At 32.0% G+C, this 11576-nt stretch overlaps 1 protein-coding gene across 4 annotated transcripts; it reads left to right on the plus strand.

The window, feature by feature from the left end:
- Window positions 1-398: 398 nt before the first annotated feature.
- Window positions 399-6181, plus strand: LOC111009011 (uncharacterized). 4 transcript variants are annotated; one of them, XM_088122084.1, is made up of 12 exons: window positions 399-558; window positions 788-866; window positions 951-1023; window positions 1409-1558; window positions 1789-1920; window positions 2472-2592; window positions 2693-2731; window positions 2801-2875; window positions 4389-4448; window positions 4706-4770; window positions 5100-5190; window positions 5740-6181. In XM_088122084.1, exons 1-12 carry the CDS (start codon window positions 487-489, stop codon window positions 5797-5799), a joined length of 1017 nt encoding a protein of 338 aa, XP_087978210.1. In that variant the 5' UTR covers window positions 399-486; the 3' UTR covers window positions 5800-6181. The 4 variants fall into 4 exon arrangements, with proteins under 4 accessions (XP_087978210.1, XP_022137611.1, XP_087978209.1 ...); XM_022281919.2 differs by having other exon boundaries at window positions 400-558; window positions 936-1023; XM_088122083.1 differs by having other exon boundaries at window positions 404-558; window positions 785-866.
- Window positions 6182-11576: the final 5395 nt, after the last annotated feature.

The raw sequence follows: 11576 nt of genomic DNA on the forward strand, positions 1-11576 counted from the left end.
TCAATGTATGTCTTCAAATTGTTTAGACAGATGTAGTCTATTCTATTGTATTTTTATTATTTTCTCTATATATTTATTTCACAACACCCCATATTTGATTAAAATTATGCTTATTGACTTTAATTTAACGTAATCTAACTAGTAAAGATACTAATTCCACTATTGAATCCCTCTTGAATTATTAACAACTAATTTTAAAATATTAAAAAATTATATAAAAATAACGTAATGCAGCAATGCTATTTATATTTAAAAAAAACCAAGTTTTCCCATTAAAAGGCTATTTTTAATTTTAAAAAGAAAAAATCTCTCGATTATTTTATTTTATTTATTTAAAGTTTTCTTGTTCATCCAAAAACTGTTAATTTTAGTTACATATATATAAACATCTATATAATTTTAGGTTCTGTAATATACGAGGCGAGCATCGTGACCCAAACAGTGACACCGATACTATCGTACTGCGATTGCAGCTGAGTGTCCTCCATGGCCACTGCTTTGGCTGCGCTTCAATTCGCCTTCGTTTCTCCAGCCACTTCCAAAAAGTTCGCATATCCCGTAAGTTCACTGTTGTTCTTCTGCTGGAAATTTACTTCCAATTTTTGTTTAATTTCGACGACGCACTGGCTTTAAATGAAGCGATTATTGCTCAAATTCCAATTAACTAGCTGAATCGCTTGTTTGGTGCTTCAATTTGTCTAACAAGCGAGATTATAGTTCGTCATTTCGTTTATCGCTACTATTTTTTTTTTTTGGTTTTAAACACAAAGTGGGTGTTATTCAGCAGTTTTTCAGCTCTTCTGGGCGTAGGAATGGCGTACAATTCGTGCATTGTGCAAATGCTTCCATTTCAAGAAATGGCCGAGGTCCCTTTCTTCTATCTCCGTTAGCTCTTTTTGTGAATTGAATTTCTGGTATGACGGAGTGAGTTTCAGGTGCTTTTGATCCAGAGTTGCGTTCGGTGCTTGAACTCGCAACGAATTCCGAATTGTATGAGCTTGAACAAATCCTCTTCGGTCCCAGGTTGGTTTCCTTTCCTTCATTTGTAGCATTGTTTAGAAGTATTTTAGCTCCCAATTAGACTTTGAGCTTTAATACAGACGATAATTGGTAATATGCCAAAGTATGTTTGGTGGTATCTGTTTATCTAAAATTTAGGCAGTTGGACAAGGGTTCAAATTGCATGTAGCCACCAACCTATGATAGAAATCATAGCATTTCTTGATAGCTGGATGTTGTAGGGTCTTGCGGTCTATCTCGTTGAGGTGCGCGTATGTTGGTCTGGATACTCACCGTATGTAAGAAAATATTAGGCAGTGGGGGAAGGAGGAAGGGAACGCGTTTTATCATGAATTTCTTGATTTCCAGTTTAGTTTGAGGTGGCTGATCTTGTATTGGTGACATGCAGTTACTTCAGCCCTTTGATGAAGTCGATTACAAACAGAGGCCAAACTGACTATGCCATGATTGAGGAAGACCTTGAAGAGAGAGATGATTTTATTTCTATGCTAGAGTCTCGATTCTTGTTCCTAGCTGCTGATGCCCGATCGACATTAAGGTTACAAAATGCCAATTAGTATTTATACTGAATCCATATTGCTTGGTGTGTGAGGTCACAGATTGAAATTTCTTGCAACCATAACATTACCGGGTTGTATGTACTGGAAATGTTTGCACAAGTTTACTATACCTGTAATTAACCTGTGCCAAGTTGAAAGATGGTTTTCTTGTTTTTATGCGAATTTCATTTCAATTATATGAATTTATTTCATATGTTGTTCTTGGAAGGGGTTGGAGACCATCTTATAGAGATGTCTTGCTTACAGTGAGAAAGAAGTTAAACGTTCCTTGCTCAACCAAGTTGTCATCTGAAGACCTTGAAGCAGAAATCTTTCTTCATTTGTTACAGGAATATTCAAGGTACTTTATGATATAGGCCTGCATTTTAAGGTTGTAGAGGGTTCGAAGAGAACTTAAGATTTGATCATTTGATTTGACCATGTAAAATTTGGATGTCCGTGAGTATAGCTTGATCGGCATCACTGCATAACATTGATACAAACATGTATTTATCAATAATTGAAAATCAATTTAAGTTTTAGGAGTCATGGTTAATGAAGATATAAATTAAGTCAATTCTTTAAGGAAGCATGCTGCCAAAACTAGAAGGTTTACAAACTGGCGATCATGTACTATGATGGTGAATTAGATTAGGTAATCATCTCAATTTAAATATTTGTAAGTAAAAATGGATGTAGTACTAAAATCATCAGTGTCAATCATTTTAGAAAAATCTAGAACTTTATGAACTACTCAAAGCCCTTTAACGTTACATTTCTTTCAAAGCTCTAGATTTATGATCCATTAAATATGGTATTGTACTAACTAATTAATTGAGTTTCATTTAGTCCAGTGCATGTTTTCATGTGTGTATGTTGGTAAGTTGGAAAACTTTGTCCTTGCCCATGTAGTGAAGAATCAGTAAGGCAGTCTAACCTTGAAGGCAGTCTACAACTTGGACTCGATCGGTGGAAGGTCCAAACTTTAGCAGCTACAGATGGAGCCTCTGACCTGCGGTCCCTGATATTAAAGGCCCTGATTTCATAGATATCTTCTTTCATGCCATGTTTCAGTTCTCATTAAACGCCATTGTTTTCTCATTTCTGACATCTCTATCTTTCTCTCTCAACAGGGTGGTAGTCTGATAACTGCGGTTAGAATGTTTCAAATGGTAAGAATACGATTATTCTATTTTATTCTGATATTATTTTTTTCTCAAGAAGCTTTCCCCTTGTGGCAGTTTGCTAGGACATTATCTGGGAAGGTGTTCAAAGAAGCTGCCAACTATCAAATTAAAAAGGAAATTATCAAAAAGGTACTAGGTGATGCCTAAACTATTCTTGATATATGGAACTGGAAATAAATGTCGTAGCTTAGACCTTAGAGTGCACAGCTTAAAGCAATTGAGAATGTCTTCCTTTGCTTTTCATGCTCCTGCAGTCCAATTGGTACCTTTAACTTGGAATTTTGCTTTCTGAGCTTGATTTGCTTTACTGTAGTTGCAAAGGATTTGGCTTATATTTGGTGGAATAAATTGTTTTCCATGGGAACAAGGAATCTCTTTTGAAAACATGGAGCTTCCGCCATGGGAACAAGGAATCTCTCTGAAAACATAGAGGGTGGGCAGGGGGAAAAGTTTCTACCATCTCATTTTAGAATAGGGATGAGGACCACATTCCTTACCCTTGATCTTGGCCTAGAAAGTAAATCTAAAACTAATATCTATTTATCGATAGAATTAGTATATATACATACAGTTAGTGAAATGTAATTATCATTTATTACTAGAAATTTCAGCAGGAATGGAGCTTTGAGGGGATCTCTTTCTAACTAAGAATTCTCATTCACAAGGAATGAGGATGGAGGGAAAGAGGCTGAGTATGTCGTTCTCAAACCTGAAGTGGACTTATGTCATCCGTATTAAATAGTTTGCTATAAAACATTGACAAGTTTTATGGCTTTTTATTTAATTGCATAACCTTGCTGCTTGTTCCTTCAATGCGCGCTAATTTGTTTTTTGCACTATTGTTGGGTGCATTGGTTTACGAACTAAAATTTAAGCCTTTAACTCTTAAATGTTACCCGCATAACTGAAAAATCAATAAAACATTATATGATGTCGACTGCTTACCGAGTTTGAGGAAAAGAAAGTTTCTGATAGGCCTAAGCCTCAATTGTATTTATCAACACAAGCGAAGGGAGATTAGAGAGCTCCCTAACTCCCCCAAATCTCAACAAAGAATACAAAGTCAAAACTATGAAAAAATATACCTCGAGATAGTCAACTCCCTCTACCATATACCCCTATGGCCCACACATAACTAACAAATATTCTCTACGTGTCCACTTACTAGTGCGCAATGCTCCCCCTCAAACAGACTCCCTCTTCCTCACACGTTTATGTTGGTATACTCTAGTAATTTGGGGTCTATCACTTTCATCCCCTAGTAACCAATTTCTGTACCAAAACTTTGATGTGCATTTGGCTTCTGAATTACATGTTAGAAAGTTCTCCCTTTTCTAATGAAGTGAGTGGTAACAAAAAGTTCTACAAAATCAAGATCTACTTCTAATGGATGAGAGATACCAAGTGAGTCAGACTCAAACTGCTTCGGTCATATCCTTGCTGTAATTTTCCATTTCTTAGCCATTCAATATAAATGAGAGTTGTTCCACCGTTTAGTTCTTAATTACCTTATAGTCAGTGCACTATCTTTTCACTTTTTTCTGCAGACTGAAAGTTAAAAATGAATATCGTCAATAGCAATATGATTGCTGAATTAGTAAGACTAACACAACCTTTATTCTTTAACTTCCTGACTTTTTAGGGTGGACAATTAGCTGCAGCCAATCTTGAGTCAAGAGTGGCCTTGCTCGTTGCCCAAAAGGTGAGCATACTTTTTTGCTCTTTGGCCATGTGTGTTACACGTCAATACATGAATTTGGGTGCAGGTCTCATGTGGAACCAATTAACGTATTTTGAAACTTATATAAATACAACATTTCCGAGCCCTTTGACCTAAATTAATGATCATCGAAGCATCGCTTTGAGTGGAAACAGTTTAGCTTTAGCCCACTGGTATTTTCCCATTCAGCTTTATCTTCTTTGAGTATTGAGATATCTAGTTCTTGCAATTTGGGACAGGGTCTTGCAGGTGCTGCTTCAAGATATCTGGGTTTCAGAAGCGTGATGACTTTGCTTGGCCCAATGTAATTACCTCTTCTGAAATTCACTTGATGACTTCATGCCTTCAATTTTTCTCACTCTCTCTAAAAGTGAACTGGGGAAGAGAGGATGCTTACTTTCAGTATTCTTACGAATGATTTCGGTTTCAAAATGCCTGTAAATTGAAAATTTTGGGTAGTAGATCAGTCAGATGAGCTTAACTTTATTTCTTTTTCGTTCAAACATAGTCAAGTTCATGACTTTATGTGTGAGATTTTATTGCATCCATGAATTTATGCTTGATGTAATGTGTAGCCCTGATTTTTATGACTTAATGCCAACACCATAGTATAACTACTTGTATCTGATGCAGGTTTTGGGGAACATTTCTGGCGGATATTGTCATTCAAATGATGGGAACTGATTATGCTAGAATATTACGAGCAATTTATGCTTTTGCACAGGTAATCTTCTCTTCAATTAGGTCCAAATTATGTTTATTACCGGTAGAACTTTTAATATTGGTTTCTCCACAATTAAATAAACTTAAGCTTTTAAAGCTTTTCCTCGATTGAGGGTATTTCAACAAACCAAAATGCTCAGTTTTGGTTTGGTTTAAATGCTTGTGTGTTCCAAATCCGCTTGAGTTTTAAAACAAAAAGCCCCTCGGCACCCGGCCGACTCTATGGTGAGATGCATCATTGAACTGAAAAAAATTAAAACATTTGTATCTGAAAAATTAAATTAAATTTCACTTATACGTTTTAATTATTTCAATACATATGATATTTTGTTTATATTATATCTACCAAACTTATTTCAACCCTAAAAAGAAAACAATAAATAAGAAATAGTCATCGATTCTATTTTTCAAGAAATGGAAATGATTACCAAACATATTTTTAATTCTACTTTTGAAAAAGCTAGAAGCGAGAAATGGAAGATAGGAATCACGTTACTAAACGAGCTTGAAACTCGAGAAATCTTAGTATTATTGATTTTTTTGGTCTCAGATCCGCATTACTCGCACGTATAGACTATCATCGTCTGCGAGCGACGAAAAGAGAGTTTAAGCTTTCAGATGCTGCATTACATTAAGATCTTGCTTGGCTTCTCGAACTGCGTCTCTCTGTAGTGGTTTTCTTGTTGCCCATCATCACCACCTAGAATACAAACCTTTGATTAAACAAGCTTTTTGAATGCCTCCATCGTTGTATATATCAAGCTCACTTGAACTCACATATCCAAATATTTTGTATTTTTTCCACTTGTATTTGCCATTTGATCTGCTAAGAGTTTAATTAGCAACATAATGGATGTTTATATTAAAAAATTCACGATACAAGCCATCGTGTGGAAATGACTTTATATACCTATATCATCGGTGGTTTAGGTTGGATTATAAACTTGTTTGGATTGAGTTGTTCAAGAATCAATGATTCATTTTAAAATTAATTATTTTATCTTACTGTATTTTAATTTTATTTCATTCAATAATTGTTTTTGGATTATTTATTATCCAAAACTTATAAGAGCAACTTTTTAAGTCTTTGGAGTTTATTTTTTCATTGTATAAATTAATACATGGACTTACCGACCTTGATTAAATGTTAGAAAATGTGTAAATAAATGTTTAAAATATTAACATCTTTTTTTGTTATATAATATTTTGGATGAGTGACTCGAGTAATTCGAACAAATTTCGGGTTGAGTAAATTTACAACACGAGTGATTGGATTTGATATAAAAATATTTCAACCGAACCATGAACATCCCTAAATTAATTTGAAATTGGATAAATTTAACTAGGTGAAATTTTTAATGATTAATGCCCTAAATTCTCGAATTCACCATGATGTAAATATGTATATCGTGAAAAGGAGGAGGCCAAGTGGAAAAAAGAAGAAGCTGCCCTATTTCGATAAAGTGGTGAGCTTTTTTATGTTCTTAATTTATTATTATTATTTTTTAAAAAATAGCTTTTGACTTTTGCAGTTCTTTTCTTTCTTTATTTTATTTTGAGCGAACTTGTCTTTTTGGTGCAAAAGAAATGTCTCTCTCCGCTTTCACATGGTTTGTTTCTTTCGAGACATCACTATTCCAACTTTAAGGAGCAAATTTCCATTTTTTTTTCCTTTTCTCATGGGCTTTTATATGTGGGGGTTTCTACTATTCTTTAATTATGAGTTATGATTTATGATTAATTTCTGTGATTAATATTCCAACACCTTATCTATAGTTTTGAAATTTAATATATGATATCAGAAAATATTAATCAGACCCACGTACGTTGTACTAAAAATATAACTGCCATATAATTATAATGCTAAAATATAAAAAAAAAGCTACATAAACCTATTCTAAAATCCGAAATAATAATAATAGTATACCTATTCAAAGTCCAACTAATAGAGGCTCAAGATCATAACAAAAATACTCAAGTTAAACTTTAAAATTCATGATGTCAACCTACCTAAGAATTGATACCATATGTATTTTCTTGACAACCAAATGTAGTAGAATCAAGTGGTTGTCCCATGAGATTAGTTGAACTACACGTAACTGGTTCGAACACTCACGGATATAAAAAAAGAGTTATTAAAATAATAAATGTGCTTGAATATAACTTAATTGGATAAGACAACACATTATCAAAATTAAAATGGTATAGGTTAAAAGTTGAAAATTCAATTCTATAATTGAATTGTATTACTCTAAAAAAACACTCATAGACTTTACCAAAGATAATCTCATCCATTAGGAAAAATGCAACACAAGAGCTCTTGAATTCAGCGAAAATAATACCAACACAATCCCAAGCCGATAAAAAAAATAGTCTCATTAAATTAGAAAGGCAACTCATTAGCCACAGATCTAAAGATATAAAAACCAAAACAAAAATAAAATTGTATTAATAAATGATATTGATTTAATCCCTTAATTAACTTCAAGATTTAATTTAGTGATACAAATAAGATTCTTTGTTATTCCTATTTATGAGAGTGTTGCTAGAAGAGAGAATATTTTAATAAATGGTGGGCTCCACATGGCTTGATATTGTGGTGAGAGTGAACTAATGTGGGCCCACTAATGGACAAACCAAAAAAAAAAAAACAAAAAAAAAAAACAAAAGGGAGAAAAAAAATAAATAAATAAAAATACCGCTCGGCTTCCGGCTGAGGAAGCCGACATTCACTTCAGTTCAACTTCAACGTCAATCAACCTCGGGAAGGCTTTGGAGTTTGGAGTATCTTCAAGTTCATATTAATTTAACTCTAATCTTCATATATCTATTAAAGTAATTAAGGTATTGATTAACCAAATTCTTATAATACTAACATAATTAATATTATATTATACTATTTGTAATAGTTTTTGGAGGTGAATTTATCATCTTAGATTCTCCTGGATTCAAATCGAACCATCTAAATGAAGCGATCGAACTAGCCTACTTGGACCACTCGACCTGATTGAACCTCGACGTGTAACAACCTCCATGATTTACTCGGTGTGACGTATAGTAGGATTCGTTGTATAAATAGAAGGGGGAGGTTTTGAGTGGGGTATGTCTTAACATAATCCTTTTTTTTTCGGTGCTCAAATTAACTCAATTGTGAGTTAGACATTAGAGTGTGTTGGACTTAACACTAGATCGATGTGCAGATCTTCTTGTGTGTGCAAGTGTTCGTCTGGAACTTTTGTATTTATGATCTGAAATCAAATCCTACGGTATTGAAAAACCAGCAGTGTGATGTTGAGTTGCATTGATTCACATACATTTAAATTACTAGGTTCGGTAACTTCTTACAAAAAAAAAAAATCAACCTGAGTTTAGCGGTAATTGACACATATTGTTCTGACAGTCATGAGTTCGAATTTCCTCACCCTATTTGTTGTACTAAAAAAATCTTCTAAAAAAAATAAAGAAAGAAAGAAGGGATTAATGAACTTAATACAAAAAATCTTTAATGTCTAGTCTTGAGTGGGTGTAGGTACCCCCAGTTATATGAACAAAAAGCTAAAAATCTATATCGATTATGAGTTATAATTATATGAAAAAAAAAACAGAAAAAAAATTGAAGTGTTTATTTCTTACAACAAATTTCAAGGTGAAAAATTGTAGTTCATACTTTAAATGAATGAATATGTCTTATTCGTTCACATATTTGCTTACTTAAATAGAATTATACGTTAGCAAGTTTAAATTATATCATTGCAACCTAATACAAACACATATCAAATAGTTAACTATACATGTTCTTCTTGTTATAGGTTTAAATCTCCACCCCTTTAAATTATATCATTGCAACCTAATACAAACACATATCAAATAGTTAACTATACATGTTCTTCTTGTTATAGGTTTAAATCTCCACCCCTTCGTTTGTTATGCAATATTAAAAAAAATATATTATCTTAAATTTAATATGTATTTTAGAACCACATAATTTTTATTTTTTCCCCAAATATAGTTAGTGTGTTTTATATATACACATTTGAGTTTGAGGTACTTCATTTATTGGAATTATGTTAATTTTGTAAAATTTCACATTTGATACTGTATTTAAAAAATATATTTATTTTATGCTATTTATACAAATACCTATCATCTTCGAAAGATAATAATAAAAAATTTCTTATTTATTATCTTCATTCTCTCTATATTATACATACATTCATATACACACATATATACGTCAAACACACAAAAATATAGTATTTCTATATTATATACTTAATATAGATATACGAATTTATACACACGAATATACCTTAATTGGTGAAAATTTAAGGATTTAAAGTATATTTATACTATATTATATTTTTAAAATTAAGTATATTGTAAAGGAAACAACTTGTATCATATCAAACAAATTGTAACCTAGCCAGTTAGGTAGAAAAATTATTAGTGGGGCCATATTCTACCATAAAAGAGAATAATGCTTATAAATCCAAATGGGCTAGACACATACCAACATAACTTGATGAGGTTCTATATATAATCAATAAAAACCCTAGAAAAATTATTGTTTTTTTTTCTTGTGAGATGAAGAGTTTGGAAAGGAAAAAAAGAAAAAAAAATTTGGACCCATGTGGCTTCTTTAGGTCTCATAAATAATAAACAACCAAGCTATATCTAAGTTCTAGTCTCTAGTCCTTTGAATTAATTTGTGTCCTTTGATTATTAAACTATGATTAAAATAAAGTTATATAAATACCTAATTGATCATGAAGATTTAATGTATCTTCTCGTTATCTCTCAAAATTAAGTTGGGTATTATAACCACATATCCATAGATCAAATATTATTTCGTGGATTGGATTTTACTCGACTATCTACGACTTCATTGTGTATGCTCGAGGTAGAAGTTCTTATTGATATTAAGTATTTTAATTTAAGTTAAGTTTTTTTTCTTTTTAAGAGGTGAAATTGAATAACGCGGTTGAACCGTAATGATCATGATTTGTCTGTAATGTGCATTTGTATGTCCCATAATATAGGTCCTATTATTCTACCCTTTCATAGAAATCTATGACTATTCATAGCTATTACCTCGACACCAACCATAAAACGAGTATGGAAAATCATTATTTCTCATCTTAATTAACCCATTTTAATTCTCATTCCCCAGAAGATATTGAGAGAGAGATCATGTGTGTGCATTGAACAAAGGCATTATTATTTGATCTAATTTTGAAAAGAAAATAACAAAAGGCTGAAAAATCTTGATGCAAAAAGCAAAAACAAACCATGTTAATTATCAAATTGGAATCCAATAAAATAAAAAATAGTTGAGAAAAAGAAGGCAATTGGGGGGCTGATGGGAGTCAAGATTGTTATTTTTCTTTAAAAAAGAAGAAAAAAAGCACATGCAAGAATGTCCTTTTGGCAATCATGTTTATGTGTGTTTTGATCCCAAATCCAATCATACCCCATTAATTTTAACTTAATTCAAACTATTTTTGCATATATTAGGCCCCTTCTTTTTGTTAATTATAATTATGTCAAAACAAATCAATAACCACTAAACAACAACAAACCCATCACTTTTTCCACTACAAATTAATCAATTATCATAAAGTTAATTATTCATGTGGGTCTGTCTTAATTTCTAAGATATTTGTTTTCTCCTTTGAACACTTTTTTTTCCCTTTTCTAAAACCAAATAAAGATAAGATTCATGATATGGTGTAGGGTTGAAGTTAATTGGCCTTATGACATAATATTTAATTGGTCCCACAATCTTTCTTCTTCTTCTTCTTCTTCCTTTTTTATTTGGTTCCCACAGCCAACAAACCAGCATCCACCATTATTAACTTTTGAAGTTTCTTCTATGATTCTTTATTATATAAAGTTAATTACACACCTTGAGAATTATATCTTGGAGCTGTCAAGCATCATGGTACTTTCATGGAGCCCTCTCTCCTCTTGTATATATATATAGCAATATTTAAGTTTTGTAATAATCAAAGTTGTGTGTTCTTATGGTAATATATATATATATATATATATATATACTTGATACGTAAAATAATAGATTATCGTAGTATTTCAGTAACATGTTGATAAATTGAAGCATTCGTATCAAGGGTATATCGAAACTTCTAAAATATTGGCGGATGAAATTAAGATAAAAATATATAGAAAAGTATTTGAAATATTGATAAAAATATATAAAAAATATGAAGGTAAATACTAATTATAAAGATCTATCACTCAGATGCACTCCCCAAAGCGAGCATAGCTTAGCGATAATTGACATATATCTTCAATCGAGAGATTATGAGTTGGAATTCCCACCCCGCATATTGTAAAAAAAAAAAAAAGAGTTACATGGGGTGCAGTTTT

The sequence above is a fragment of the Momordica charantia genome (assembly GCF_013281855.1).
Source record: "Momordica charantia cultivar OHB3-1 chromosome 3 unlocalized genomic scaffold, Mcharantia_2.0 BLBB01000003.1, whole genome shotgun sequence".
NCBI classification, from domain to species: Eukaryota; Viridiplantae; Streptophyta; class Magnoliopsida; order Cucurbitales; family Cucurbitaceae; genus Momordica; species Momordica charantia.